The 16,819-nt window shown below is 44.9% G+C and overlaps 1 protein-coding gene across 1 annotated transcript in view; it reads right to left on the reverse strand.

The window, feature by feature from the left end:
- LOC134568077 (cytochrome P450 2D15-like) overlaps positions 1–16,819 on the reverse strand; it is a 54,025-nt gene that overhangs the window by 24,687 nt on the left and 12,519 nt on the right. Inside the window, exons 4-6 of the mRNA XM_063426362.1 lie at positions 14,683–14,843; positions 13,428–13,601; positions 10,843–10,984 (exon numbers count right to left, since the gene is read on the reverse strand). Coding sequence (XP_063282432.1) covers positions 10,843–10,984; positions 13,428–13,601; positions 14,683–14,843 — 477 coding nt within the window. The remainder of the gene's footprint in view (positions 1–10,842; positions 10,985–13,427; positions 13,602–14,682; positions 14,844–16,819) is intronic.

The raw sequence follows: 16,819 nt of genomic DNA on the forward strand, positions 1-16,819 counted from the left end.
CATATCACACAACCCTTGCTATACCACGACACTGGGACTGCCGTACCCTTGTAGGATAAATGACATATACAAACAAGGCACGATCACGCCTCTGGTCCCGAACAACCCACATAACTGGCCATTTCACTTCAGACACCACCAATTGACGAGATTCCTGGGAACATACCTGGGTTGGACTCAGCATCACGGACACTCTCTACCTTTGAGGCAATTTGCTCAAACCCCCCGTCCCCACAACACGCAATCTCCTTCCTCTACCGCCTACAAATCACACCCCCCAACGATGCACCTCTCCCATACTTCACTAGATACTGGGAAAAAGGGAAAAAACCTAGGACACGACCTCACCGGGGAACAATGGACCACTGTGTTCACACTTATACATAAGGCCTCCATAGCCACGAAGTTCCACGAAGCAGGATATAAAATGCTCTCACACTGGTACAACACACCAGAGAAACTATCGGTTATGAAAGCCACCCGCGAACCGGAATGCTGGAGATGCGGGAGAGAATTGGGAACACTCTTCCATATTTGGTGGACCTGCCCACTCATCAAACCCTTCTGGAAAGAAATCCACACAACCCTGGAGACCGTAACGGAAGCGAACCTACAACTCACACCTGAAACCTACCTCCTCCAACTGACCCCAATCCCCATGAACAAATTCAAAAAATCAGTGATACCGCACCTACTAAACGCGGCCTGAAGCCTCATTCCAAGACACTGGAAACGTACCACGGCCCCGACGATGAGAGAATGGATGACCAGAGTGGAGGACATCAGATGTATTGAGGAGCTCATCCTCTCAGCGGCGGGACGTATACAGAGATATCACGACACCAGGTACCACTGGCTAAGGTGGCTGGCCTCCGCCCCGACCGCCGACCCCGGGCCGGGGGCGGGGAGAGCTGGAGTGGGACCGGGACCCGGACCCCCCCCTAGCCCACTCCCACCCCGCCACTCCTTACCCTGCTCACCTTAAACCCATCCACCCCTCCTTACCCTTTTCCCCCCTACTTTTCCCCTGCCCTCCTCAGGCTGGCTCTGACCACACAAAGCCCGCCAGGGACGAAGTAACGCCGAGGCAAGTAATTGCACAAGATAACCGACGCACCAAGATACACACACTTCCCCCCCCCCCCCACACCTTATCCCCCGGGACATAGGAAGGACACACACAACTCCACTAACGCCCGGAGACACAACTACGCCACCCAACACACGCACACACACACACACACACACGTGACAACACCCCAGAGACGGCCCCCCCACCACACGCTAACGAACAGACTGCCAATCCCCTACCTCCCCCCCCCACGTACCGGACGCAGCAAGGTCCCCGACAACTGCCCCCCCTGCTGCCATAAGCCCTCACACCTTGCCCCTGAACGCTAGGCCCCAGGCGGCCTCACAGAAACCTAATTGAAAGACCAACCCCGCTGCTCGCGAGGGCTGCGAACCACAACTTGACCCCACTGAGTAACATAACCTCATAAATATCTTATCAACTGAAAAAAACTCTCTTAGCAACCGATGTTAGACATGTAATTTACTATGTATGCACAGTACGCTCTCAACCTGTTATTGCATTGTATACCATACTGAACTTCATGTCACTGTACTCGGACATCTGTGTGATCACACCCACCTGTAACTATTGCATGACCTTAATAAAACCTCTGAATGAAAAGAAAAACACTCAAGTGGCTGCAAAAGACCTTCAGCAAGATTTGGTGGCAACAGATACTGGGGTTTCAATGAGCACAGTAAGGTGCACACTAAATATGGATTCCATGCCAGAAAGATATACACCACTACTGACCCAAAGCACAAGAAAAGTAGGCGCCAATATGCTCAAAATTATATAAATAAGCCACAGATGTTTTGTGACTCTATTCTGTGGGAGCGATAGAACAAAACTGGAACTTTTCTGCCCAATAAATCAGCGGTATGTGGGAGGAAGAAGAATGAAGCATATGCTGAAAAGAACACTCTGCCTACAGTTAAGCATGCTCGTGGCTCAGTAATGCTGTGTGGCTGCTTTGCATGCTCTAGCACTGGAAACCAAGATAGAAGGCAAGATTGATTCATTGAAGTATCAGGAAATTCTATGAGAAAATGTCATGCCGTCTGTGAAATGCTGAGATGCCGTCATTGGATATTCCAGCAAGAAAATGATCTCAAGCGTACCTCAAATTTCACCAAGACTTGGTTGCTGAGAAGTCCTGGAAAATTCTGCAGTGGCCATCCCATTCACCTGAGCATCATAGAAAATCTCTGGTGGGATTTGAAGAAGGCGGTTGCAGCATGCAAACCCAAGAATATTACTGAACTGGAAGCCATTGCTCATAGGCAATGGTAAAGACTCCTTAGGAATGCTGCCAGAAGCTGGTGTCTATGCATCTTGTTTGCCGCAGCTCATAAGAGCAAAATAGTGCTCTACTAAGTACTAAAGATGCTTGCCATGAAGAGGTTGAATTTGAAAGAGGTTAAATTTAAATTTTCATTTGCTATCAATCAATATGTAATATGTGTCCCTGAATACATGGTGGATCTGGTAACCTTTAACCTTATGTTAAACACTTAGATGTCGGCAATCACAATCATGCTGAAGAAACTGTTAGTTAGTACCAAGGGAAATACAATGATGTTATCACCACGAAGTACATAAGAACATTTAAAAAAAATATATTTAGTATTTTTGTAGTGCATGAGATTGCTACATAAAGGCTTGAGGTACCCCAACGGCAATCCTCAGGCAGAGCAGTACGACATTTGGGGTAATAAATATAGCTTGCACAATTTTATTATATAAACAATATAAACAAGCGTTTATTTGGGTTTCAGCGGGTCGATATCATATACACAGGTTATGCAAACTTACAGCAGGATTGAGCAAAATGATGTGTGTTATCTTGTGTAAATGTGTAATTGATTCATGTAGGAGTAGTGCCACCCGAGGATTCCCTGGGTGCTAAGGACACTTGTCTTTCTTCTGAGGCTTAGTGGATGTAGATGCATGAGGTAAGCCTATACACGGCAGTAGATTCACAAAGGTGTGTGTGAGGGGCCCTACAGACTGTGTGTCATGAGCATCTGTGTGGGAAGCTACGGTCCCTTTGACTGTGTGGCTGCCCATGTGTAGTTGGAAGTCAGACGATGCCATGCAAGGTCGCAGTGGAATCCCAATGCATTGGTCTGCGGTTCAGTCTTGATGGCTCAGGAATGCAGGGGTGTATAGTCTCCTTGCAGAGAGAAAGCACGCATGGTGGGTAGAGCATAGTTCCGGTTGTGGGTCCCTCTGCTCGGCCTGGTTGCGGGCTGTTTCTGTTCCGGAGGCGTTGGCCTGGTGTTGCTGCCATTTTGGGCCTAGCAAACCCGTCGTCTTCTCAGTCGGTCCTGGTGGGCTGTGCCCCTCCAGGGCCTGTGCTGGGTCTATGCTTGCAGACCACGCGGTCTTGGGTGCCCTATCGTGGATGTCCCTTTGGCCTTGAAAGCCTTTTTCTGGCTACTTCTGCTCTCTGTGTGGCTCCAGGCTTCTGCTCTTGGGGTGGCCCGTCTCCAGTGCCTACCTTTCATAGGAATGGAGTCTGGGGGGTTTGCTGCATCCCTCCCTGTGACCTCCGGTGTCGGGCTTTGTGGTGTACCATCGTGCGGAGTCTCCAGTTCCAGAGGCTGCAGGAGAGCCTCCAGCTTCTTCCAGAAGGAGCTGAAGATGCTGCCGAGTCAGAGCTCCATTTCCCTCCAGGCACTGCACGTGACTGCGGTGCGTGGGCCATCTGTCATTTTGTAGGCCTCACTATCGTTTTCCGGGCTTCGAGGTTGTGTCGTGTGAACACTGCTTGTCAGGGGGATTGTGTGGGGGTGAACCAGGATGACCCCTGCTGGTCTAGAGGAGGGGGAAACGTGGGCTATGGGTCCGGCTTCCAGCTGTTTTTGGCGGCAGGAGAGCGTCCGTCTCTCCTGCGCCAGCCATGCTGGTAGGCCTCTCCAGGGTGTCTGGTGCCTATTGATTAAAGAGTCGCATGGGTGGTATCTTCGTGTGCGTCCCAGTGTTACCTTTCGCTTGGTGACCTTTGTGTGTTTTTGTATTGTCGTTTCAGTGGCTGAATTTAGCTTTTTCTGCCCCAAATGGCAGGACTTGCTGTGGCTAACGTTCTTTCAGCTCTGCGGTCAGGTCCTGCCCCCGAGATTTTTTTTTTTAAAGTGTTACTTTAACACTTGAGTAATACTTGAGTTCCCTTCTGGAACCTCTAACTGAGCAATCACCTGAGCCTATGCTGTTAGCTAAGCTCACAGATGCAGATAAACTTTTTAGATGTAAGGAGGGCTATGTGTGTATTGTGGAAAGATGGGGCATTTTAGGAACTCTTGTCCTTCCAGGACAGAAAACTCCCACATAAGACCTTGAAAACTACCCTCGAACCTCCGCATCATGGTCTTCACCAACCTCCCAGTCACTTAGGGAAGAGAGAAGGTGGAGGGGAAAAGAAGGGGGGGAAAAGGGGGGGAGGGGTTGGTTCCTATAAGTAGGCACAACCGCGGGCAGCTCTGCAGGGACAGTCCGCTATATGTGATCAGTGTACTTAAGTGAGTCGCCCCACTACTCATCAGACTATGTAGGTTTGGGGGATGAGTGAAGTGAAGTGAGGTGGTGCCTAAGAGGCTGTCAGGTGATTGAGTCATTGTACTCGTTCAGGTGCAGGAGGTTGGGCCACTTGTTAGGCCCCCAACAGATTCCCCAACCAGGCAATATCCCAAGGAATTGTGGGGGGCTGTAAAAGCGTCCACCAGTTGTAGTTATGGTGCTACATCGTATTCCAACCTGCCCGCTGTGGAGCAGCGTAAAGGAGGTGTCTGGGGACCTCAGGTGTGAGTTATGTCGGTGGAAGACCCATGACCTTGGTTCTGGGGTTCCTTGCAGCTATGGAGGGGAGGGGGTGTTGGGGAGTAGAGAGGGAGTATGTGTTCAGGGATTTGGGGCTAACGAACTCCAATATGGTCAGCATAGTGGGTAACCAAAAAGAATGTAGTAGAGCAGTAACCCCAACCCCAACTCATGGACATCCGCAGGGGGAGGAGGGTAAGGGGGGGCACGTGATTTTTCAGCTTGTGGTGCTCTTTTTTGTTTGTGTGATAATAAACTGCAATATTGGCCTTTCTATGTGAATAGAGAAAGGCAGGGATAGGAAGCTACAGCTTATCCCTGCTTCTCTCTCATGACTGAAACCGCAGGGCAGCAGCAGCCAGCAACTGCTGAGACAGCATACAGATCACGTAAGTGAGGCATGGGGGGGGGAGGGGGGGACAGCCTACAGGAAGGTAAAGTAGAAGGAGCAGAATGGTTCTGCAAGGGGCAGGAGGGGTGAGCAAGTAATAGGAGGAGCGGAAGGGGCAGCAAGAAGCAGGAAGGGGTAGGAAAGGTTTGCAAGGAGCAGGAGGGTGAAGTAGAAGGAGCAGGAAGGGGCAGCAAGGAGCAGGAGGGGCTAGCAAGGAGCAGGAAGGGTCAGCAAGGGGCAGGAGGGGTCAGAAAGAAGTAGGAAGGGTCTGCAAGAGGCAGGAGGTTTCAGCAAGGAGTAGGAAGGGGCAGCAAGGAGCAGGAAGGGTTAGCAAGGAGCAGAAGGGTGTCAGCAAGGAGCAGGAGGGTTTCAGCAAGGAGCAGGAGGGGTCAACAAGAAGCAGGAGGGGTCAACAAGACGCAGGAAGGGTTAGCAAGAAGCAGGAAAGGTCAGCCAGGAGTAGGAAGGGTTTGCAAGGGGCAGGAGGGGTCAGCAAGGAGTATGAAGGGTCTGCAAGGGGCAGGATGGGTCAGCAAGGAGTATGAAGGGGTAGCAAGAAGCAGGAGGGGTCAGCAAGGAGTAGGAAGGGTCTACATTGTACAGAAAAGGTCAGCAAGGAGCTGCAAGGAGCTGCAAGGAGCTGGAAGGGGCAGGAAGAAGCAGGAAGGGGCAGCAAGAAGCAGGAAGGAGCAGCAAGAAGGAGGAAGGGTCTGCAATGAGCAGAAAGGGATCAGAAAGAGAAAGGAGCAGAAGGGCACAAAATAAGCAGGAAGTAGCAGAAAGGTAAAGGAGCAGAAGGTGCCAAGGAAGAGAGAAGACAGTGTCAGAAGAAAAAAAAAAGACTGTGTGGAGCTGCAGTTCACAGTGAGTGTCCCAAATGGCATTAACTAGGAGGAGTAAACCAGTTGCGCCTTCAGCCTGTCTGCCCATTAGTCACCACAGTTAGCAGTTTAGTCCCTCCACCCCAATATGGCACCATGGGATCCCACCTGAGGGCCGCTGGTCCAACGGTACCCCCTCATCAGTAGCCTGGAAGCAATTAGGGATCTCCTCAATTATCGGCACCCCACACCCGGGCGTGGACCAAAAGTCCAAGTCTAGGCAGAGTATTCGGGCATCTGTGAAAATAGACCCTGTAGGGCAGATCATGGAACCCAAGCCCCTGGCACCCCTCCCCAACAATTTTACCAAGTCACAGTCACCTGTGGTGGTAGCCCCTTGCTCCGGCTTGAGGCAAATATATGCAGGACCAGAATCTGTGAGTGCCGTCATTTCTCTGATCTACGTGGGGTAGCCCATCCCACCTCTGGAGAGAACGCACCAGTGTCGGTCGCCTGCAGGATCCGGTTCTCTGCTCCCTTGGCGGTAAGGTTGTGGGGTGTAGGATCCAATTCTGCACCGAGGTATGTGGGAGGCTTAGGACCCGGAGGAACTCCAGAACATCCTCCGAAGTCTTGATCACAGCCCAAGTATCAACTGATCTCGCCTGGAGGCGGAAGGGATATGCCCACCTGTATTCAATCCTGCGGTCCAAATAAGGAAACCGGGCGTAGGGCTTTCCTGGCGTCTAGAGTGATCGGAGACAGATCCTGAAAGGCTCACTGAGGCATTTCGGAACTGCCAGACCTGTCTGTCCCTTGCTTTCTGCATGATCCTTTCTTTCTTTCTGAATGAGTGGATGCAGCATATGACGTCCCGGGGGGGCCCCATCCAGCCACGGGGCATGGAGCACTCTGTGTGCTCAATTGAGCTGGACTTCACCGAGTGCCTCATTACCCATTATTGTAGAGGACTTTCAGGACTGCCTCCAGAGGTTTGTCTTGGGAGGTTTCAGACAGGTTGTGGATCCTTATATTGCTGCATCGCTCCATATTATCAAGGTCCTCCACCTGACGCCTGAGGTCCAAAAGCATGTTGCCTTGCCTCGCCTCGTGGCAGCTATTTTGGCTGTCTTATGGAGGTGCTCCTAGCGAGTGTTAGAGGCTTCCAGGGAGGTGATTCTCTCTCCTCAAGCGCCGCAACGTCTCCCCGTATTCCGCCTAACTCCATGCGTATTGTAGTGGTTCAGGAGACTTCAAGTGCGGTGGATCGCCTGGAGGTCATCTCGAAGCTGTGACATTGGGTAGGTAACCTCGTTGTACCCAGTGTGTGAGGTTCCAGGGCTCGATGGCACGGATATTGATTTTGCAGGGTGGGAGGACGTGTGGCCCGCAAGGTCCCGCTGGTGTCGAGAAAGCTTAAGTCACCATCTTCACCGCGTGCCAGACCACACCCATTGAACCTACATTCATATCCACTCCTCTGATAATCTGTTAAGGCCCAGGCAGAACAACATTAGTATATGTTGGTATATAACATTGGTATATGCCAAATTAGATGTTCACTTGTGATATTGTCCTGGAATGGGATTCCAGAGTTCTTTTCCACTTGAACATAGGTTGCTTGATGAAGGGTCTTCGTGTATTGCTGACCTTGTATAGGGATGGAACATATCAGCTATGGTTTACAAATTTAAACCTATTTAGTTTAGAAAAACGTCGCCTGAGAAGGGATATGATAACATTATACAAATATATTCGAGGCCAATACAAACCATTGTGTGGAAATCTATTCACAAACCGGACTTTACATAGGACACGAGGTCATGCGTTTAGACTAGAAGAAAGAAGATTTCGTCTAAGGCAAAGGAAAGGTTTTTTTACTGTAAGAACAATCAGGATGTGGAATTCTCTGCCTGAAGAAGTGGTTTTATCAGAGTCCATACAGATGTTCAAAAAGCTACTAGATGCATACTTGCAAAAACAGAATATTCAAGGATATAATCTTTCAATGTAGGGTAATAACTGCTTGATCCAAGGACAAATCTGACTGCCATTCTGGGGTCAAGAAGGAATTTTTTTCCTAGCTTGTTGCAAAATTGGAAGTGCTTCAAACTGGATTTTTTTTTGCCTTCTTTTGGATCAACAGCAAAAAACATATGTGAGGAAGGCTGAACTTGATGGACGCAAGTCTCTTTTCAGCTATGTAACTATGTAACTATGTATAGGGCCAAGCATTCCAGTATCCATGAGTGTAGCATTGTGTGGTTTTAGAATCCCGTGTGTGCCAACAGTCAGTGTTTTGATCCTCTGGTGTTTATATACAATTGGATGTGTTATTGTGACTAGTTTGCGGTATGATTAAATGGAGACTATTACTAATTTTGTGAATAAGTGTGAGAGGGTGTGGGGGTGACTGCTTGTGGTGTAGCTAGTTTCTGGGAATGCTACTTGTAGCTTGTGTGTGGGCATGCTACTCATAGGTTGTGTGTGGGGATGCTGCTTGTGGAGTTTTGGAAGGGAAGAATGATGTAGCATTACATGTGTTTTAGGGAGGTTGTTGTGGATGAGGCTGCTTGTAGTGTAGTGTACATAGGCAGGGCAGATTCTAGGGTCACAGATGCCTTGGTGCAAAATTCCCTCAGTTGCAGTGTTCATTTTACAAACTTCTCCCCTTTGCAAATGTTCAGTTCAGACGTGCCTGTTTCTATGGCAACGACTCCAACTATAAGCATGTGGCGCATCCTGCACAATACCTGTGGATTAACTGGTGCAGTACTCCTAAACTACAACTTCCCCCCCTGACTTCCTTCTCCCCTCTCCAAGCACAAACAGGGTGGAGCGCTCTGTCTCCAAGCTGTAAAACTGTTCCAGGAGCAAGGGGACCTAACTTGGCCTGGTCCAGTGCAGCTGCCTGGTGAAACTAACTACCGTTCCTGCTGCCACAATTTAACACCTAGGAGAATGCTTTTTGGAGGGTAGGTAGGGGAGAGAAAAGCTGACAATAGGTACCCGAGAGCAAGGGGGAGCCCCCTTTTTCCACACCAAAAAACAGACAATTTGGTAGACAATGAAGTGTGTTCTTGTACCCTACACTATGTGTCATCTAGTTTTTGGGAGGGTTATAATACATGAAGAGCGACTTTCTCCTGCTTGAAGAAAACTATAGATGGAGGTACTTAGCCTATGCTCTGAACTCCGTCACAAAGCCCAACCTCTTTTTGTAATACAAAATACTTTCACTAAGAGTCAAGGTAAATCTCCTTAACACACAAACTAAGGCTATTATCGATACACAAAGCAAGACATTTTACCGGGCCTTAGAGTGGCCGGGCTTAACATATATATAACTACAGCAAAATGTATAGAATAGTCAGACAGGTCAAGGTCAGGAATGTAGAGGGAAGCATAAACGTACTACAAAGCCAGGGGTCAAGGATACCAGAAGAACGGATAAACGAGAAACAAGCCGAAGTCAGATACCAGAAGTCTACACTAAAGAAACGCACTCTCTGGCTACAAAAGACCATGGCAGGGCAAGGAAGTAATGTAAGAGGGAGGTATAAATAGGGCTAAGTGTGAGCTGATAGACTAGGGAACCAATTAGGGTAATAACTGAAAGGATAGAATTTGAGTGCTAGCCCAGATGTAAAATAGGTTACTTCCCTTTAAGGGAAAGAAGACAAGGAAGTTGCACTCCCCCTTGCTTGTCATTGCGTGTGTGCACCCGCGATTTCGTTCTAAAGAGCGCACACCTTGGAAGAGGAGAGCTGGCGTCAGCATGGACAGTGGGACAGGAGCGGTGTGGGCCAAGAGGAGGTATGACAGACAGTCACACATTCTTAATATCAGACACACACTCTCAATAAAACACTCACACTGACACACTTTTTCAATGATTTACACATTCTTACACACACACTTACGAATTCATTTTATTTCTTTTCTTTTATTGTTTTAAGACCCAGCCAGCCTCCCTACCACTGCTCCCTTGCACGCTGTTTAGTGATGCCAGAGCTGGAATTACGACATATTCCTGCTCTCGGCGTTATATCAGGGCACAAGAGAGCAGTGAGGAACTGGAAGAACATTAGCGCTCCCTCGCCATCTTTATATTTTGTCCCACCCTGGTATTTTGGCTGAGTAGGGACCTGCTCTCCATCTAAGCAGGTGCCTAGTATGGGGTTATGGTGCTTATGGTGTCCGGTGCTTATGGTGCTTATGGTGCCTATGGTTCTTATGGTGCTTATGGTCCTCAGCATGAGCTAGGAAGCATCGCTTTGCGGAGGCACCCAGTCGGGGTACCAGGCGGTCCGTCACAAATGGATAAACGAAAAACAAGGCAAAGTCAGATACCAAAAGTCTACACTAAGGAAACACACTCTCTGGCTACTGCTGGGTACAGACAACTATTTCTGGTCAATAGTAGGGGAATATATCCGAGCATTGCTGTAGTAACCCAAAACAATGCTTTGATACAGTAAAGTATCCTGGTGGCCTGGCTGGTGAGGGAGAGCCACATCTCTACTTAAGCCCGGGACCTGCAGGGGCTGGTCGATATCTCCCCTGTTGGTCTTCGCCCCACAGCAGTTAAATAGGCTACAGTAAGGGAGACCATTGATCACCCCACCATCTATGCTGCTCTGAGGTTGTGGCCTGATTGCATTTCATGAAGAAGCCGCTGTAACAATCAAGACATTGACGGACAGGCTGAGTTAATCTTTTAATATAATACTTACACTGGACCTCTGGATATATCATCATGAACAAGAAGCCCCATCTTAGAGTGGTCGACGTGGTTTCTGTCCCAGCCCCAAATAAGTCATACGTTGTCAATAGTAAATTTGTTTCATTAAAGCTGCTATCACTATTTTCTTTCATCTAAATATAAAGAGAAAAATAACAGTCTTTAGAAAGGTTGTACATTGCAAATATTTTTTTTTCTAAAGTTTTCTATATGTATGTATAACGCTAGAGTGTCTTAGTCCATATTTAGACTCCTCGCCCCTCCACTGCTTTTCACTTACCTTTTTCCAGTGCCAAGAATCATTCCCGATCATCCTACCACAATGGCATCCTGGGAGGCATCGCTTCCACACTGATCATCCAATTCAATGCTCCTCCTTGAGTAACATTTTGGACGAGATGCGTGTCAGGAACACAACCCCAATAGTTATCGGTATGTTTAACCCCTTAAGGACCAAACTTCTGGAATAAAAGGGAATCATGACATGTCACACATGTCATGTGTCCTTAAGGGGTTAAACCTTCAATCGATCCCCTAATTTTTCAAAACTAGATGTTTTGATGCAGTCTCTTAAACTAGATGTCTCTACTTTCCATGACACACATGCTCCTAGAGGATTTACAGGTGATCTCAGGACTCTGTAATTTTTCTGTATCTTAGAGTTTGTGATGTGGTGGCCTTAACATAGTAACTAATTCTACAGTTCATTTTAGCGGTTATGATGCTAGGAGTACCCTGGTACCATTCCCGAGTAATCGGGGGTAAAACTATTTTGTAATGCTTTGCCTCCAACCTGTGTCCCTTTGGGTGCTGAGTGTCCTGTCATGCCAACCTACTTTTATCTGCAGAAGCCAATTGCAGATACTACTGGTTATTCATTGGCTGGTAATGTCAGCAGAGCCAATTAATGACCCGCTGTGCAAGGAATATATAAAATGTATGTACTCATTCTGGGCTGTCTAAAGATGCTGTTGGAGGTGCTTTTGGAGGTTGACTTAGTCCAGCAGCAAGCTGTTGTATCTCAGTTTCTTACTGAAACACAGAGCATACAGGGTCCTTGCACCTTGCACCATCAGCGTTGCAGAAAATATTGCCGATTTATAAATGCCAGTAATAAATAAATACATTGCCACTTCAAAACGCCCTTCAAGATAACATTCTATGTCCTTTAGCTAGGTGCTATCCAGAGCTTGCTCTTATCTGCATTCACCAGTCCGCTCAGATACCATTGCACTGAAGGACTTTGGAAAACATTTCACTCAAAACAGTAAACAGTTTCTCTCCTTTCAGACTAGGCTGTAGTAGTCTGTGTTGGATGCAGACTCTTGGCAAAGCCCCAGGCAATGTTCCTTGTAATCTTTCGTAGTTGGTGTGTACAGAAATTTTATTTTGATCCAAAATGTTGTGCACACCGAATGTTTGTGCAAATGTAAACCTGAAATTGTTTCTTGATAATTCTGGAACAGCGCATGGTTTATAACACGACATTATAGTATTAGTAGTTACAGAACAGTATTACAGTAATGGCAGCCATTCAGATAGACAGGCCTCTCTGCTATAATATGCCCATTTGGTTTGCCAGACAGTTCATACAAAGCAATAGGGGGCAACTGTGCAGACAAGTCAAACAATTAAAATTTTCCAAGAAACCTTTTCTAGCTTGATGCCTTTATACTTTGCAACAAAGCTTCAGCACCATGTTCACCACAGTAAATAGCAATTTAATCATTAACAAATGACCTTTCATTATGCCAAAATATTATATTGGTAGCTTGTTGACTGAATTTGGGTAATCATGTTAATTCTCCAACTTGGGCAGAAACAGTGAATGCAGTCCAATAAATTGTAATATATATATATATATATATATAATGCTTCAGACTTAAGAAAGGGAGGTTATCCCGAAAGCTTGTCATTAAAAAATTCTGTTAGTCCAATAAAAAAGGTATTACAAGATACGAATTTTATCTGTTTTTTATATCTATCTATATATATAGATAGATATAAAAAACAGATAAAATTCGTATCTTGTAATACCTTTTTTATTGGACTAACAGAATTTTTTAATGACAAGCTTTCGGGATAACCTCCCTTTCTTATATATATATATACATAAATTACACATAAATCAAATTCAACTGACACAATTATAGCAAACATTATGTGGGGAGGAGGAGAGATGTCACGTCATCAATAGAATTTGCAAAAGGAGCTCAATAAATGGTGAGCTATTCATTAATTCTTCTTAAAAACAAAAACTGAATCTTGATATGATGTTATATATCCAAAGTACATAGGAACAAATAACCCAATTCAGTGACAGACACACTGACACACATATCCTCTCAATGACTAACACAACAATCTCACTGATTCTTGAGCACAATATCACCATATGCTAACCAAAGTGTGTTTCCTTATGTACACTTATCCATTTTATTTATTTGATAACCAGTTGCCTGCAGAATCAGTGCATAAAATAAGACGGGACTTAGCTGCTGTCCTTTGCAGTTGAAAGGGTCCATTGTGCTTTCACAAAGAGTTGACATTACGTATTCACAGTATGATGTGACTTACATTTTCCATTTCCAGCATATAGGCATCTATAAAATCTCTTATGTGATTAGGATCAAAACTTTTCCGATGTTCTGAAATCAAGTCATTTAAAAATGGTAATATTTTGTATTCTGGTTCTAGTATTTTGTTTGCCAACCAAGGAATTTTCATCAGGATCGGAATTTCATTTGCAATCTGTAAGACAAAATGCCAATGGATCTAGTCATTAACAGGTTTTGGTCAGTGATCAACTGAGTTGCAAAATATAAGGATTGAGAAACATTTCTGACTTCTCTTGCCAAACACAGACCATTTTTAAAATCTGAATCCGCATTCATTATTTTTCCCAATTAAAGAAAGCAGATAATGACCACACAAGATAGATTTCTCGAAAATCACTTCGTTTCTTACAGTTGTGACCCAACCGAGACAGAATGAAACCTCAATTGAATGAACAATGGACTTTGTTTTGCTATTCAATTTCATGATCTCTATTTTTTCTTTCTTAGCATTTGTTTTGTGTATGGTAGTCTGCTAGCCACTGACCACCATTATGTTGTTTAACTTTGTGGACTTTTCAAGATTATTATCACTACGCATGGCTCTATGGAATATTCCCACACCTCATTGATCTACCTTCCAATGTGTCCTTCTTATGTGTTCTGGAGAAGTGGTATAAAGCAACAAAAACTGTTCATTTGCTAAAGTTTTAGATCCTAATTCTAGTGCAATAAGAGACTGTTGGTTTTCCTCTACTATACTTGTTTTTCTTATTATTCTTGAGAAGGGACAAACAGTGTAATGGGTCAGATCTCAGTCCTAAGCCAGGAACCAGTCACCCCTGTTCTCATTACAATTCACACAACCCTTAACACGTACCCACAGTCTGTCATAACAAAATAAGATTACTATATAACTTAACACTATCCCTAACAATAGCTGTAATTCTAAACCTTGCATCAACCCTAACATTCTAACCCTAGCCTATATATATATATATTACGTAATATAAAAACTTAAACTACAACATAGCAAACCAAGTAACAGGGAAAAATAATGGCATCTCAGATTTCTGGAGAAATGTGTAAATCGCTTTACATTCAGCCTTGTGGTTTAATATGGTGTCCAAAACCATCATTAATTTTCCTTAATAGGTCTGTTATGTATCATAATATATTATAACCAACACACCAGAGGCATCGGAAAACAGTGGTACTTCTTAATAAGGCAAATAATAATAAGGTAAATGTATAAATATAAACAAGCATTTAACTACCTGTGCCAGGAACCCAGACTCTGCCTTTAAAGCTTCCATAAAGAGATGGAGTAATTGTTGGAATTTGGCATCACTGTATTCAAAGCGATCTCCGAATGCAATGGAGCAAATCACATTGCTTACAGCATTATTTATCAAGAAGTGAGGATCAAAAGAACGGCCTGGTAACAGACAAAATATTACAAATTGTCCATTATGACTGCCTGATGAAGCTATGCAAAAAGGGTTTCACATCAATTTATTTTATAATAAAGCCATGTTGGCAAAATTATTCTAATCTTTAATTTGTGAGGAATGCCCAGTTTTTAATGATGCGTTATAATATAAAATATGATTTAAAGAAAAAAGACTTTCTTCAAAGCACTACATTAAATCTGGTATTTTCTTATATACAGTTGCAAGAAAAAGTATGTGAACCCTTTGAAATGATATGGATTTCTGCACAAATTGGTCATAAAATGTGATCTGATCATCATCTAAGTCACAACAATAGACAATCACACTCTGCTTAAACTAATAACACACAAAGAATGAAATGTTGCCATGTTTTTATTGAACACACCATGTAAACATTCACAGTGCAGGTGGAAAAAGTATGTGAACCCCTAGACTAAGGACATCTCCAAGAGCTAATTGGAGTGAGATGTCAGCCAACTGGAGTCCAATCAATGAGATGAGATTGGAGGTGTTGGTTACAGCTGCCCTGCCATATAAAAAACACACACCAGTTCTGGGTTTGCTTTTCACAAGAAGCATTGCCTGATGTGAATGATGCCTCGCACAAAAGAGCTCTCAGAAGACCTACAATTAAGAATGGTTGACTTGCATAAAGCTGGAAAGGGTTATAAAAGTATCTCCAAAGCCTTGCTGTTCATCAGTCCACGGTAAGACAAATTGTCTATAACTGGAGAAAGTTCAGCACTGCTGCTACTCTCCCTAGGAGTGGCCGTCCTGTAAAGATGACTGCAAGAGCACAGCGCAGACTGCTCAATGAGGTGAAGAAGAATCCTAGAGTGTCAGCTAAAGACTTACAAAAGTCACTGGCAAATGCTAACATCCCTGTTAGCGAATCTACAATACGTAAAACACTAAACAAGAATGGATTTCATGGGAGGATATCACAGCCACTGCTGTCCAAACAAAACATTGCGGCACGTTTACAGTTTGCACAGGAGCACCTGGATGTTCCACAGCAGTACTGGCAAAATATTCTGAGGACATATGAAACCAAAGTTGAGTTGTTTGGAAGAAACACACAACACTATGTGTGGCGAAAAAGAGGCACAGCACACCAACATCAAAACCTCATCCCAACTGTGAATTATGATGGTGGGGGATCATGGTTTGGGGCTGCTTTGCTGCGTCAGGGCCTGGACGGATTGCTATCATCGAAGGAAAAATGAATTCCCAAGTTTATCAAGACATTTTGCAGGAGAACTTAAGGCCATCTGTCTACCAGCTGAAGCTCAACAGACGATGAGTGTTGCAACAGGACAATGACCCAAAGCATAGAAGTAAATCAACAACAGAATGGCTTAACCAGAAGAAAATACGCCTTCTGAAGTGGCCCAGTCAGAGTCCTGACCTCAACCCGATTGAGATGCTGTGGCATGACCTCAAGAAAGCGATTCACACCAGACATCCCAAGAATACTGCAGAATTGAAACAGTTCTGTAAAGAGGAATGGTCAAGAATTACTCCTGACCGTTGTGCACGTCTGATCTGCAACTACAGGAAACGTTTGGTTGAAGTTATTGCTGCCAAAGGAGGTTCAAGCAGTTATTAAATCCAAGGGTTCACATACTTTTTTCACCTGCACTGTGAATGTTTACATGGTGTGTTCAATAAAAACATGACAACATTTCATTCTTTGTGTGTTATTAGTTTAAGCAGACTGTGATTGTCTATTGTTGTGACTTAGATGATGATCAGATCACATTTTATGACCAATTTGTGCAGAAATCCATATCATTCCAAAGGGTTCACATACTTTTTCTTGCAACTGTATGACCTTGTTTAAATGCTGCACTATTAATTTTTTTAAGTATAACATTTATTTTCAATGAGGAATGCAATGTATATCTAACATTTGATATAAGGCAAACACAACAATACCCCTTTCTTGTATTCTGTTTTG

Source organism: Pelobates fuscus, chromosome 7, assembly GCF_036172605.1.
Source record: "Pelobates fuscus isolate aPelFus1 chromosome 7, aPelFus1.pri, whole genome shotgun sequence".
NCBI classification, from domain to species: Eukaryota; Metazoa; Chordata; class Amphibia; order Anura; family Pelobatidae; genus Pelobates; species Pelobates fuscus.